The sequence below is a fragment of the Pezoporus occidentalis genome, unplaced genomic scaffold (assembly GCF_034315485.1).
Source record: "Pezoporus occidentalis ecotype Australia unplaced genomic scaffold, CSIRO_AGI_Poc_V1 ctg28, whole genome shotgun sequence".
NCBI lineage: Eukaryota > Metazoa > Chordata > Aves > Psittaciformes > Psittacidae > Pezoporus > Pezoporus occidentalis.
In genome coordinates this window covers 8,109,264-8,124,522 of record NW_026914718.1, presented here as the reverse complement: position 1 = coordinate 8,124,522, position 15,259 = coordinate 8,109,264, and the positions used below count along the sequence as shown (strand labels likewise).

The 15,259-nt window shown below is 42.6% G+C and overlaps 1 protein-coding gene across 1 annotated transcript in view; it reads right to left on the bottom strand.

Moving 5' to 3' along the window:
- Positions 1-2,880: 2,880 nt before the first annotated feature.
- NPSR1 (neuropeptide S receptor 1) overlaps positions 2,881-15,259 on the bottom strand; it is a 55,689-nt gene continuing 43,310 nt past the window's right edge. Inside the window, exons 6-9 of the mRNA XM_062625524.1 lie at positions 6,023-6,099; positions 5,506-5,595; positions 3,386-3,566; positions 2,881-3,269 (exon numbers count right to left, since the gene is read on the bottom strand). Of these exons, the coding sequence (XP_062481508.1) occupies positions 3,176-3,269; positions 3,386-3,566; positions 5,506-5,595; positions 6,023-6,099 (442 nt within the window). The 3' untranslated portion in view covers positions 2,881-3,175. The remainder of the gene's footprint in view (positions 3,270-3,385; positions 3,567-5,505; positions 5,596-6,022; positions 6,100-15,259) is intronic.

Sequence of the window (15,259 nt, the reverse complement as noted above, 5' to 3'; positions counted from 1 at the left end):
TTAGTTTTCCTTCTTCTGCTTACGTGTCCTTCTTAGAGACTGCTATCAGTAAGGGTCTGATAACTTGCAATAGCCAATACTCTAAAAACCTATTGTGTTAAGTCCGCTTCTGTAATGACATTTATGTGCCTGATTCCAACTAAAACTATTCATATTTAAATGTCTAGGTAACTTGTAGAGTATGGGCCTTCATGAATGAAGTCTTAGAGGTGTGAAGTCAAATCATCCTGCATCATATCTAAAGGTCTAATTTTTTCCCCATGAAAGATATCTTCAAAAAAACCCCCTCCAAACCTATAAACAACCAGGCAGCGTCTTCCTTTTGTTTTGACTGATAATAATATAATAAGAATTATAACTATTATATTATTATGTTATCATTATTATATTTATTATTATTTATCAGATAATTTAGAGGTCTGAACCTCTAAATGCTTGGTCAGCAGCATGCAGGAGGATGCAAAATGCTTTTGTTTTGCTATTCTTCCATGGTTGCAATGTGGAATAATTCCACTGCATTATTAGAGTATACCTGCCCAGAGATTTGGATGCTTAATTTTTGCTGTCTTGCATTAGTTTTTTTCAAAGTAAAAATAAAAAAGGAGACAGAAATTTCAAAGGCAAAACCAAGATGAAAAACAGTGCTAGCAACAGATGGAAATCTGGACTAAGAGAATTGAACTTTAAATTACATCAAAAAATGTCCAAGAGCAAGTTAAACAGCTTTCTCATTCAGGCTTTATTTGAAACTGTCACAGAAAGTGCACATTTTCTATTCCCTTGAATTAATGTGTAATTTTGAAAAGTATCTTAGTCCTATGCTGTTTGATGTGACTTCTCTGAAGGATGAGATTCTGATTCATGCTTTCTGGGATTCTATAATCAGACAGGACTTTATTATCATAGAGGATTTTATGTCCCAATAGTAATGCATACAAATATTTCTGGCTGCTTTGGGAAAGTCAGAAGTATCTCATGGTTGCATCTCAAAGTTTTAAAGCTGATGAAAAACACAGTTCTTCATGGGCTGTCATGAAAGAAAAAGCTGGGTACCCTCTTCATGTTGCATTCAGAATCTCTTTGTAGGTGTGGGCTCTTTTTGTACCAACTCTGTCACCTTTAAGCAACAGCTAACAGATGTAGAGCAAGTTGCAGATGCAGAAAAGGAATGAGAAACCTACTGGAGTTAGATGAAATTCCCTAAAGCTCTCTCATGGGAGATGGAAAAACTCAGCTTTTTTCTGTTTCTTTACAAGAAAAGTTTTAGGGAGTATGAAAAGATAATAAAATGCTATCTCCTGCACAGGAAGAAAGCAGGATAGAAGATGAGAAATCATTTCTGTGTTTAAGTATTTGGAAGGGATACAGGTGAAAGTGGTGTGAGGCCATTTATACTGAAAAATCCTCATATGAGGAAGGCCACCACAGTCACATCCAGAGGGAAAAGGATATGAACAACATGTAAATGGTACATAGTAAGATAATGAATGACATGAGAAGACTGTTTCTTTGCAAATAAATGGATAATGACTTCATTTAAGGCTGGAGTCTTACACTTACTCATGTATATGTTTAATTTAGATGACATAATTCATGTCATGACCCCAGTGAAGAATATGTAAATTTTAATGGGATTGAGTCATGTTAAATTTGCAAATCAAAGTACTGCTCTGAAATGTTATCTCATTTCCAGGTAGTAAGGCTACAAATTTCATTAATTGTTCAAAACTGGTTATCCATTGTATATGTGTCAGATGAAAAAGTTAACAACCAAAATCTATGTCACCATGAGGCTTAAACTGAGCAGCCTACTTTGGGGAAAGTTAAAACATACCCACATGGAAGTGTTGTCTAGTTCTTATATACAGTCTATCCAAGGTGGCTGCTGTAAAAGCTGATGCAGATTCATGGTTTTAATTAAGCAGCCACCAAAATTTAAGCGTAACAAAACTTCAGGTAATAAAAAGAGATACCTTATTTGTTTTCTAGAGAACATAAAGCACCATGGTTTTATGTATCTCCTACTTAGGAAAAGATATCTCTGTAATCTAGGTAATTATAAATAATTTTTATTCAGTTCTTATTTTGCAGAGAACAAACTCACTGCAAAGAATCATCATCATAAAAAGAAAACATTTAATATGACTCCACTTAAGTAATAAACAATATTTTTGGAAACAAACATACTTGCCATACAGCTGGTTACAGTGTATTATCGTACAAGCACTTTAAGCTGCCTTGCAGTACAATGAGCACTGAGGTCAATATCACCCACTCATCCACTGAACCTGGGTGAGCACATTTCTCCTTACACTTGAGAACAGTGGGATGGGAGAATACCCCAAGGGCTGAGGGAAAGGGATGCCCGACTGCTTTGGTGCCATGCAGGGGAGCTCTGCCTGACTGCCCATGCTTTATGGACCCCTACAATGAGTTCTTAAGACTGGGCCATAAGCAGACAATTTTTCTTAAATGTAATTTGGGTTTTATGGTTTCACTCAGGTCTTCTTCTACCTCTGAGATTTTATAAAGATGTGTGTAGTTCCCTGTGTAATTTAAGCAACATGGATGATTTCCACAGGGCAAGAGTCAGGGAAGTGCTGCTATGTGGATGGAGAGATTGATCTGTTCTGGCAAAGTGCCCCATGTAGGAGCTCCCCTGTAAGGTCCCCAAAAGACCACTCTAATTACATAGAGTGATGGTGGTGTCTTCTTGTTGTTTAATGCCCACGTTTCCATTTTAAGCAGGGTCCCTGCTCTGTAATTAGTTGTGAGTACTCTTTATATGAAGCAGATGGTAGTGTAAATGGCTTTTAGTGACTCTTGAAAAACAGAGAAGACTCTGAGTAGACACCATTTACATGTTTTGTTTTGTTTCGTTTTTTGCAATTTGGAGTGTGTATATATATATGTATATATATTACAGCTTACTTAAAAACAGAGGGCAAAGATGAACCCTCGCAATGTGGGCATGCAAACCCCTCGCACTGAGTTTGGCACTGGCAGCATGCAATTGATGAAGCTGAATTGGTGATCCCAAATATGTGTGCTGATCAACAGCAGCACAGTGCAAGCTCTTGTCACTCAATGTCCATCTCTGATGCAAGCGGCTCAAGGGGGAATTCTGCTTTCCTCGGTACAGGTCCCAGTGTGGCTTTGCAGGGCATCGTCTGTGTTAGATGTATTCTGGTTTGGACAGGACCTGCATCTCCTGCCCTCCATCACTCCTATCCCTGGAAGTTCCACCCAGCCTTCGAGTTCTTCTTTCCCTAAAGAAAACAAGGAATGGTTAGGATTAAACCAGGCAAAAATAGTTGTATGCACTGTGTTTATGTGTTCCCTCCCTTCTTAGGGGAAAGTCAGAGTGACATTAAAGGAGCATTACTCAAAAGGGGGGCAGAGGCGGTTGCTGAAGAGGCAGTAGATGAGGGGGTTGATGGCACTGTTCAAGGCTGGCAGGTTCTGGATGATCACGGATGCGTAGAAGCGCTCTTTGGTCTCAGGGAGTATCTTGAAGTTGTCCAGGATATCAAAAAGAAAGTAAGGGCTCCAACAGAGAACAAATGCTGCAAGACAGACAGAGAGGAACAGCTTGACATTAGATAGTTCAGCTATTTAGAGAGGTAATCACACACGCATAGAGAGACTGCCATAACGCACAAGTATTTGTTCATGCAAAAAAAAAAGTCATCTCTCCTTATTCAGGGTCTTATTTAAGAGAATAGTTATTAGATTGTGCCTTTATTAGTCTTTATTTTTATTTTAATGCCCATAAAATATATTATGTGTGCTCCTCTAAGTGTTTAGAGTGCTCCCTCTAGACATATCCTGACACTTTTGAACACTACACAACACATAAAGGGTAAATAGGTAGCCAGTTAAAACATCATCAGTTATAGTGAAGTGCTCTTTTAATGGTCCCCTGAGTGAGCAGCGAATCTAAATGTACACACCACCAAAATGCCTCTCCGTGACAGCACTGCTGTCACAGCCACCTATTAAAACAGAGCCTCTTAGACTTCCAGGAGCAAGGAATGACACCCTTTCACACCACATTATGGCAGACCAACGTGTCATTTGGCAGTGGCAGAAATAAAAAGGCGACAGATCTATCTGTATTTGCAGGAATAGGGAATGAATCTGTCCCTCACAAATTTGTATGTGATCTCCTTTCATAAAGGCTTTTCCCTCAAGATTTCCACAGAAAAGCTGGGACAGACAGTGCAGTCAACTAAGGTCAAAGTACCTGGTTTGCAGATGTACAGGTATCTGTGAAGTCAGACGTCCAAATGGGACAGCAGAGTGACCCTGCACTGGTTTTCTTGTCACATTGATCAGTTTTTTTGCCTTGGCAGTTAACTCACTGAATGTGCAAGGAAGAGGTAAGCCCCTCTCCTGCTCTCTAGAGTAAGCAAACTGGCAGCATCTATGAGCAGATACCAGCAGAGTTGCAACACACAGTGTCAGTGCAAGGATCATAGCACTGACTATGCAGAACTTGGAGTGGTTTTAAAGAAATCCATGAGTGTTAGGTGCCTAGGTCTGTTTTCACATCAAGAGGTGGTGGGTGCCTAATATCACCAAAGTCCTTTGAAATACTGAGCATCCAGGTCAGCTCTTAACATCTGGTGGCATTGCAGTTGTGTTTGTTTCTGTCCAAACCTTTCTCTGATTGCCATGCAGAAAAGCCCAGACACAGAGAAGTTGTTCTTGGGCTTCTGAACAGCATGAGTCAGGCTGGTCTCTCCCCTGTCTCACTGAACAGTGAGCTAAGCACCTTAGCAGTAACTATTACCACAATATCATCCAATCTGAATTTTGTGTGTCCTCGAAAAGAGGAGTGATCTCTTTTTCAGTGGTAGGGGATGGCTGTCAGCCCTCAGGAATAAATAGCTTCGGTTGCCTTCCTGCCTGTTTCTGGCAGCTAATCACAAGCCCTGTGTGACGCTGCCTTTATTTATCCAGATAGAATGTCAGCCTCCTAATTCCATCAGAATAATGTCATCTCCCTGGGAGACGGAGGACTCCTGCACTGAGTCATCTGTTGCCCAGTCAGGAAAGGAGAGCTCATCCTTTCCACCTCAGCAGGCAACGCACCCCTTTCCTCTCCTTCCTGTCCCTTGCACCACCCCAGCACCTAACTACCATACACAGTCTCTAAGCCTAAAAGACAACTCAGTCACCAAGTATTTTGGCAGTCTGAATGGGAAGGACATGACCCCTTCCTTTGTTCCTTTTAGGCAATATCCCTCCTTTACTTTCTTTATACATGTGAAATGTTATGCTTATAACCTCATTTGAGGCTTATGTCAGATGCCTAAAACAGGATCTTATCAGCCAGAGGAGAGGGGAAGGACAAGGTCAGAAGGCAAGAGGGGGTCAAGGTAAAAGTCCTCTGAGCCATCTACTGCACATTATGTGCTGATGATGGAAGGAGCTGAGGAAAACCAGCTTCCAAATGTCAACATCATCCCTCACTACCAGCTGTGGCGGCTTTTCACTTACCAAGGATAATTACAATGCTGTATTTGATCGCTTTCACCTTCGCCTTGGATATGAACCCACGACTGGTGCAGCCAGCAGAGGTTTTGCCACCTGGGAAAAGAGCAGCTCAGCTAGTGAAACAGCTTTCTGTACCCAGGAATTTCTGATCTTGCCCAAAATCCAGACTTGCAAGGGCATGTGAAAACACAGCTAACTGTAGGTGTAAGTATATTCTAGGAAAAAAATATTATGGAAATGGGCAAAGTTCTAGGAATAAGGATTCTAGCTCTAGAATAAGGATTTTTTGCTTTTTTATTATTTTCTCACAGATGTTTTCTTTTGTTTCGCTAAAGGGGATTTAGTGTCAAAGAAGGTAAATAATGCAGAAAAGAGTTATGGAGGAGCCATTGCATAAACCCCATTTCCACTGTAGCGATGGGGACCCAATGCAACACTCCATGTCCAGGCATTCCCAGATTTGGGGAGACTTGCCATATTTGGATCACAAGGCTGGACACACATGTGTGCTGAGACTCACCAGGGCAGGTTGATATAATGACAGCCTGAGCTTTGCTCTTCATCCAGATGGTTCGAATCACGATTGAGTATATGACACTACAGAAGAGAAAGAGTCATTGGTATTACGAGCCACAGTAAATTTAACTGACACCCCAGTCATTCATGCTCTATGAATACAGTTATCTTTGTGTAAAGATCTCATGGAGGTGATGGGACTGCATAGCAGGTCTGAAGAGTTTTCAGGATGGAAATTGTTATTATTGTCCTGGCATTGTAGATGTCAAATTTGAGGCTCAGAGGAATGCAGTAATTTGACCAAGATCTCACAAGCAAGAGATCATTGGGGATTTTGAGCTAGCTGAAGCCAAATCTGCCTGCGTACCAGCCCTAGGACACTAGCTCTGGAAAAGGGAAAGCAAGAGGAAAGACCAGATTTTGATGTTTGTACACTTCTGTTTTGCTGTTACTTTGTGAGTAGGAAGCTGACAAATGAAATGGTACCCTGGGGAATTTGACAGGGGCAAGATCCATGAGAAATGCGGTAGAGTACCTTGGTGCTCGCTTTTGGGCCCCAAGGTCCTGGGGTGGAAATCAAGGACAGAAGTATCAGGTAGCTGGGAAGAGTTAGATGATTCCAAACCAGGTCCATCACAATTCCCATTTTTAGAAGGGAATATACATACACTCTTAACAGGAAAGATGAAAAGTTCCCTAGTCCACAATGACCTTGGATAGTTACAACCTTTCCCTAGGCAATAGCAAACATGGAATTCAATTTATTTAATATAGAATTGGTAAAAATAATTATTTCAAGCTGAGGAGCTCTTTGAACCCATGTCCTGGATGAGGAGGTTAGGATGAGGAGGTTACCTTTTCAGCATTTTACATTAAAGAAAATAGGAGGCCTTTTCTTCTTCCAGCATATATAATGTGCAGCTAAAATCACTAAGCAACAGCATCTTTTTGACTGGTGTTTTCCTTTTTAGTTTGCTAAGGAAGACAAAAATAATTTCAGGGTATTTCAATTAATGCACTCAGGCTGCCATGTTTTCCTGATGTGAAAACCAAGCATCACAACAGAAATCGTCCTCATGTGCTCTTTGCAATACACTGCAGCGTTCTGGGGGGCCTGGGGCAGCCTGACTATTAATTGCCATAAACCTTAGTGATGACTCTGTGAAAAAGATGCAACTAGAGAGATTACTTCAGGGTGTTTTGTAGAGACAAAAATGTGTCTTACTGTCATGTGGTTTATTTTTGTTATCAGAAGAGACATTCTTATTAGAGCTTTCACACTGATATAGGAGTTTTTCTTGCAGCATCCTCAACTAATAGACACACTTGCAAAGACAGTATTTGTGTGCCTTGGAGGTTTCCCTTCTGCATAAGTTTGAGCCATCTGGTTTCCAGTCTCAGTAGGTGAGAGCTGGGAATACAACATGCAGTGTGGGCTGTGCAGCAGAGCAGTAGTGTACTTGCCCTTTGAGGGTTTTGTATGCATCTGCTGCGGCCTCCAGCTTGCCCTCCTTACCCCTTCAAAGGTCCAGCATGGCTCCCAGCTGACTTGAACATTCTCCTTTTATCTCCTGTCTTTTCAAGAACCTGTTTATTTATCAGCTAGTGCACTTGAGTGTCCCTTTGCGCTTTGTACCGACGGTGGTGAAAAAGTCACGTATTGTTTCTCTTTTGACTGCCCCAATGAAGTAGAATGCATTATAACAATAAGTGTTGTCAGCTCCAGAAATATCCAGCCAGCTTCTTGAAGTCCTGTTTCTATTTTCTCCCTAGCCTGCTGCCTCTAGCCTGACCTTTTTATTTGCAGGCGTACATGTGCCCAGTAGAACACATTCAGAGTCCCCTAAGCATCAGGACGAAGAGCTTAACTCATAGTCAAAATGGTCAGACTCCCTACTTCCAGCCAAGTGCCACAAGGACTGAGTTGTGAAGTCAGGCTCCTCACTTTCTTTCCCTCCAGCTCCAAGAATCCTGTCTCCTTGGCTGCACAGTCTGATAGGAGCACCCCTTTCACCAGATGCAGTTATAGTGGCTGTCTTCTTCAGCTGGCATTTCACATATGAGCTTACATGCTGTTTCATTTAAATCCTTCATTTTTTATAAGTCTGGGGAAAGTTTAATTCCTGGTTTAATCCAGTAGCTTCTAAAGTGCTGCCAACATAGCAGATTTCTAGTGGTGTTTTTGCCTCTGTTCATCTTTCTATTCTCTATAGCTGGGATCCCTCCTTCCTTATCAGGAGGGGACCAGAGGTGGTATAAAGCTGCTCAGGGTGGGTGTCAGGAAAGATGAGCCACTTGTCATCCCAGGAACACTTGCCAGGGACTGTTTTGCCAGCTGCAATTATGCCTTTATGCTTTGATCTCTCTGACTCCAGATCTTAGTGCCTAATCTTCTTTTCTTCTTTAACCTAGCTATGCTGGCATGGAGCTAAGAAACTGGAGTTTCCATAAATACACCACCCAAGGCTTAAGATCATAAAAGGCATCTGTGTGTGTCTTTCAAAGCCACAACAATAAAAAGAGAGCACTGAGCACTTATGGAACAGAAGTTGTGTTTTTCTCACAAGGGAAAAGCAGTTATGTTTTTTTACAGAATGCATTTATTGCTTCTTTCTTTCTATAAAAGGCAGCTGGAGGAGGACATGGTGGTTTGTGACATCTCAGAAGGTGGGAAGAAATTCCCACTTGATGGAAAATGAAGTGGCAGATGAGCAAGGAGTAGCGGGGACAGATGACAACTGGTACTCAGTTGGACAGGAGGGTGTTTGACAGTGGTCTGCACCATTCTGACCATATCATAATGCTTGTTTCCTTCCTTTCAGTATCAAGCTGCTTGGCCTCCACTGCCAAGATATAAAAGCACAGCATACACATTGCTGTCATGTGTCCAGTCATGTGAGCTGTCCCACCACGTCTCTGTAATTGCCACCAGATCATAGTCTCCTGACTTAACACAGGTTTCCAACTCCTCCTGCTTATTTCCCATGCTGCGCGCATTGGTGTACAGACATTTCAGGGAGCGAGCTGAGCACACCGATTTCACCCTAGGATTATAGGAGGCCTCCCAGTCTTCATCAATTCTGGAGCACTGCCCCACTGGGGCAAGCCCAGCAACAACCCCATCCCCCTTCGAATCTAGTTTAAAGCTCTCCAAATGAGCCCTGCTAATTTGTGCCCCAGCATCCTTTTGCCTCTGTGAGACAAACCTTTCTCACTTGTCATTGTCCAGACTGAATGTGTTAAGTCAGGAGACTATGATCTGGTGGCAATGACAGAGACGTGGTGGGACAGCTCACATGACTGGAATATAGTCATGGAGGGCTATGTCCTTTTCAGGAAAGACAGGCCAGCCAGGAAGGGTGGTGGGGTTGCTCTTTATGTGCGGGAGGAACTACAGTGCACTGAGTTCTGTCCAGGGACAGATGACGAGCGAGTTGAGAGTCTGTGGGTGAGAATTAAGGGGCAGGCTGGCAGGGCGGATACTGTTGTAGGTGTCTGTTACAGACCACCGGATCAGGGTGAGGAAGTTAACGAGGCCTTCTACAGGCACCTGAGAGCGGCCTCACAGTCACAGGCCGTGGTCGTCATGGGGGATTTTAACTTCCCTGATGTTTGCTGGAAGGACCACTCGGCAACCCAGCCGCAGTCCAGGAGGTTCCTCCCGTGTATGGATGATAACTTCCTCCTGCAAATGGTGGATGAGCCGACCAGGAGAGGAGCGCTGCTGGATCTCATCCTCACTAACAAGGAGGGTCTGGTTGAAGCAGTAAGGGTAGAGGGCTGCCTTGGTTGCAGCGACCACGAGATGGTGAAGTTCAGGATCTTGTGTGGTAGGACTAGTAGAATACCAAGTAGAATGGCAACCCTGGACTTTAGCAGGGCAAACTTTGGCCTTTTCAAGCAATTGCTAGGGGAAATCCCATGGGCAAGGCTGCTTGAAGGAAAAGGGGCCCAAGATAGTTGGTTGACATTCAAGGACTGCTTTTTCCGTGCTCAAGATCGGAGCATCCTGACACGTAGGAAGTCAAGGAAGAGGGCCAAGAGACCTGCATGGCTAAATAGGGAATTGCTGGGTATGCTCAAGAGGAAGAGGAGAGTTTACAGGTCATGGAAGGAGGGGCTGGCCACTTGGGAGGAATATAAGGCTGCTGCTAGAGGATGTAGGAAGGCAGCTAGGAGGACTAAGGCATCCTTAGAATTAAACCTGGCAAGAAGGGTCAAGGACAGCAAAAAGTTTTTTCAAATACATGGCAGACAAAACTAACACCAGAGGCAACGTAGGCCCACTGATGAACGGGATGGGTGCCCTGGTGACAGAAGATGCAGAGATGGCAGAGTTACTGAATGCCTTCTTTGTCTCTGTCTACTCTGCTGCAGGCAGTCCTGAAGAGCCCTGTACTCCTGAGACCTCAGATGAAGTCAGGTCAACGGAGCGGTTTGCCTTAGTCGATGAGGAATGGGTTAGAGATCAGTTGAGCAATCTGGACATCCATAAATGCATGGGTCCAGATGGGATGCACCTGCAGGTGCTGAGGGAACTGGCGGAAGTCATTGCTAGACCGCTCTCCATCATCTTTACCAAGTCTTGGGAAACGGGAGAGGTGCCTGAGGACTGGAGGAAAGCAAATGTCACTCCAGTCTTCAAAAAGGGCAAGAAGGAGGACCCGGGTAACTATAGACCAGTCAGCCTCACCTCCATCCCTGGGAAAGTGATGGAACACCTTATCCTTGGTGCCATCTTAAGGCATATCAAGGATAAGAGGGTTATGAGGGGCAGTCAACATGGCTTCACCAGGGGGAAATCATGTTTGACCAATCTCTTAGCCTTTTATGAGGAAATAACGCGGTGGATGGATGATGGCAGAGCGGTGGATGTGGTCTACCTTGACTTCAGCAAAGCATTTGACACAATCTCCCACAGCATCCTCACGGCTAAATTGAGGAAGTGTGGTCTGGATGATCAGGTAGTGAGGTGGACTGCGAACTGGCTGAAGGAGAGAAGCCAGAGAGTTGTAGTCTATGGGGCTGAATCTAGTTGGAGGCCTGTAACTAGTGGAGTGCCTCAAGGATCAGTACTGGGACCGGTATTATTTAATATATTCATCAACGATTTAGATGAGGGAATTGAGTGTACTATCAGCAAGTTTGCTGATGACACTAAGCTGGGAGGAGTGGCCGACACGCCAGAAGGCTGTGCTGCCATCCAGCGAGACCTGGACAGGCTGGAGAGTTGGGCAGGGAATAACGGGATGAAATATAACAAGGGAAAGTGTAGAGTCCTGCATCTGGGCAGGAACAACCCCAGGTTCCAGTATAGGTTGGGGAACGACCTGCTAGAGAGCAGTGTAGGGGAGAGGGACCTGGGGGTCCTAGTGGACGACAGGATGACCATGAGCCAACACTGTGCCCTTGTGGCCAAGAAGGCGAATGGCATCCTGGGGTGTATTAGAAGGGGGGTGGTTAGTAGGTCGAGAGAGGTCCTCCTTCCCCTCTACTCTGCCCTGGTGAAACCCCATCTGGAATATTGTGTCCAGTTCTGGGCCCCTCAGTTCAAGAAGGACAGGGAGCTGCGGGAGAGAGTCCAGCGCCGGGCAACAAAGATGATTCAGGGAGTGGAGCATCTCCCTTATGAGGAAAGACTGAGGGAGCTGGGTCTTTATAGTTTAGAGAAGAGGAGACTGAGGGGTGACCTTATAAGTGTCTATAAATATATAAAGGGGGAGTGTCACGAGGATGGAGCCAGGCTCTACTCAGTGGCAAACAATGATAGGACAAGGGGTAATGGGTGCAAACTGGAACACAAGAGGTTCCACTTAAACTTGAGAAGAAACTTCTTCTCAGCGAGGGTGACGGAACACTGGAACAGGCTGCCCAGGGAGGTTGTGGAGTCTCCTTCCCTGGAGACATTCAAAACCCACCTGGACACATTCCTGTGTAACATTATCTAGGTGTTCCTGCTCCGGCAGGGGGATTGGACTAGATGATCTTTTGAGGTCCCTTCCAATCTCTGGCATACTGTGATACTGTGATACTGTGATTGCCACAAACCTCATTTCCCAATACATGTAACATGCTTGTGTTCTGTATGCTCTTGTCTCCACTGAAAGCACAGGGAGATTGGATGTACAGTTTGTTAGGTCCAGATGTTGTCAGGTTTCTTTGTGTCTGTAAGTGCATAGAGGATTTCTAAGGCTATATAAACACATGCTGTAATTATTTTAATGCATACTATGATATCGAAATACTATATGAGTTGTTGTGGCCCCTTATCTGCAGGCAAGAAATTAATGAAGGGAAAGAGCAAGCCTAAGTGTAGTAGTCAAACCTGGATGAAAAGATAATCCAAGCCCTTTTGAGAAGGAGCTGCTCAGGCTTTGAAGACCACAGGATAGAAAGGACATGCTGTTGATCTAAAAATGCAGGGATTTTTCTAGCCCTGATAAATGCAGATCTGGAGAGGTGGCAGGAAAATACAGGAATATGGTTCAGACTATGGATGAATCTCAGCAAATGAAATTCTTTGCATCTCAAAAACAATTGAGCTTTGTAGCTTGATCCAAATTCTGAAGGACTAAGATGCATGTTCCTTGTACCATGTTATTAGTTAATGATGTTTTTTAATATGGCTCCATTGGTAATTACAGCATTCTTTATGCACATAAATAACTGACTTATGGTTAGTCATACAAATGCTAACATGAATAGTCCCACTCCATCTTCATTTGTAATTCATAGATCGTTTTAAGTTTGGAAAATACAGTGTCTCCTGGAAAAGCTATGTATTGATATTAACAATCACATGAGTTATCTGCCCATTCTTTAAAAATGGATTTTAATTTATTTTTAAATAAAGGATTGCATTATGATATTGTCCCACCCAGCCTTAGTATTTGCTAGTAAAATGAGCTTTACCATGGCAAAAAGTGCACTTAAGCCCCCGCTAATGGCTTGTATTTATCATCCAGTATTGCCTATTGTTCCTTGTACTTTATTTGTGCAAAGTGATGCATCTGTGTTATTTTATGGTAGCTAATTTGCAGTACTATTTATCCAAAGACAAAAGGCATATTTAACTTCATCTAAAGAAACCATTGTAAGCATGTGTAATGGCTAAGTGAATAGCTGGGCAGATATTAGAACAGCAAGATCTAAGTTTTTCTATTTAGAAATGGAAATTGCAGGCAAAAATGATCATGCTCACTTAATCAAGTTCAAAAAATTACCTTTGGCATTTTTACTAATAGTATTTTTATTCCTTTTATTTGATTGAATTCAGACAAATACCTTCTATTAAATCTATTTTTTATTTCACTGCAATGTCCTGGGTTTAGTTCCATATTTTTCCTTTGAGCTGATTCTGGTTTTTCTCATCTAATTATTTTTCTACTGCTCCAAAGCAAATGTTCTCTTTGGAGTTTTGATTTTAAACAGCAGATGGATATTCTGTGATTCAAGAGAACTTCTGCAATTCTTTTTTTTTTTTTATACATAAATTTGGAATTATATTAGATAAGTGCCTATATGTTACATTTATCAGGTTAAAATATAAAAAATATGTTTGATAGTTGTGAATAACAGCTAAAAAGACTCTGAATTTCTGGATACTCAAGTGCCAGCATATAATTTTGGTTTGGCACACAGTAGTGATACAGAACAGAAACCCACTAGCTCTCCTGTGTCCCTGTCACAAGACCTGAGGGGCCCAAGTGCATGTATTGGCAGGAGAGCAGTCTGTAATCGTGATTTGGCCTGTATTTAACCTCTATTCAGCAATGCTCTGGAGGTATTCAACTATCACAGATACCATTTGAGCTTTGCTTGGCATATCTTAGCATAGGAGAAATGATTTTGGTTGTAGCTGATGACACTTGTCCCAGAATAAAAGAGAAACAATTACTGCAGGTACCCAGTTAATTTTTCTGAATTTTCTGGGTTTTGATAAGTTGACAATATCAGCTGTAGAAATAGTGTTGGATTAGTCTAAATAAAAGGGAAGAACAGGGTAAATTAAGCATTGTGAAGAAGAACCTGATGCAGGATCTGTGGCTCTTCCTGGGTGACACTGAGTGGGGAGGAGGGCAGTGATTACACAAAAAGAACAAATATTCTCCTCTTTTCTCAGCTCTCAAAGATAACCACATGCTAGGGTTAAAAATCCAATCACAGCTTTTCATTCTCTTTCCATTATTCAGGTCTTGTTTGTTTGTATTATAATCAGATAACTCACCACAGAACCACAGGCTGTTTGGTAACAGTTATGAAGGAGTGTTGGGAACAGATATCCTGAGTATTTACATCTTTCAGGGCTGTTGCAGTTTTGTTTATAGATTTCCTTTTATATATACATTACCTACCTTTTATACATACATTACCTGTCAAAAGTCTGATCTCTGCCAGCAAGAGCATAAGAGCATTTGTCTCAGTGTATGCTGAAACCAGCAATGTGTTTGAGCAGGCAATGGGCACTGCTCTGCCCTGTGGCTCCAAGGCCAATGTTACAAATTCCTGCCCTGCCATAAACTTCTCTGGTGAAAGTTGCTTAAGGTTAAAGCCATAAAAAAATTTAGGATGCTTTATTCATGTCTCAGCTGTCAGGGCAATCTCATGAGATGCTGGTTTCATGCCTTTCTCCTCATTTCTTCATTGCCTTCTTGCTTCTGGGGATTTACTGTAAAGCAAGTCACAGAGCTGATCAAGTCTGAATATCTTCCTTTGGCAGGGAGGGAGGGGAGCATAATGGCAGCAGCTCTAAAAGATGTGTTGTTATGTAGCTTGCCTTTTCTGACCAAACAAGTATATATGCCATGTAAAAAAGAGTGGCTGTTCTGAAATAGGAAGCATGTGCATCTGTAAGTTTGAGTGCGAAAGAGCTGCTTCACACACATGGGGGACATGATCTAGTTGAAGATGTCCTTGCTCATTGCAGAGGGGTTGGACTAGACAACTTTTGAAGGTCCCTTCCAACCCCAAAATATTCTATGATTCTGTGATAACTGGACAGGCTGTGGGTCTTTTTCCTAAAACACTTAAAATGCTGCCTAGAATATCCTGATTGCTAGCTACTTGAGAAAACTCATGACAAAACTCCTGTCATAGAAGCAGCAAGCCTCAAAGTTTCTGTTCTATTTCTTTTCACAGTTAAGTTACTTTTTGTCTCTTCTCTGTGTGTTCATTCTGTTTGCTGCTAGTGCTGGGCTGCAGATCCACCCACAGTTTTATTTACATGTTCCCAAGAATATTT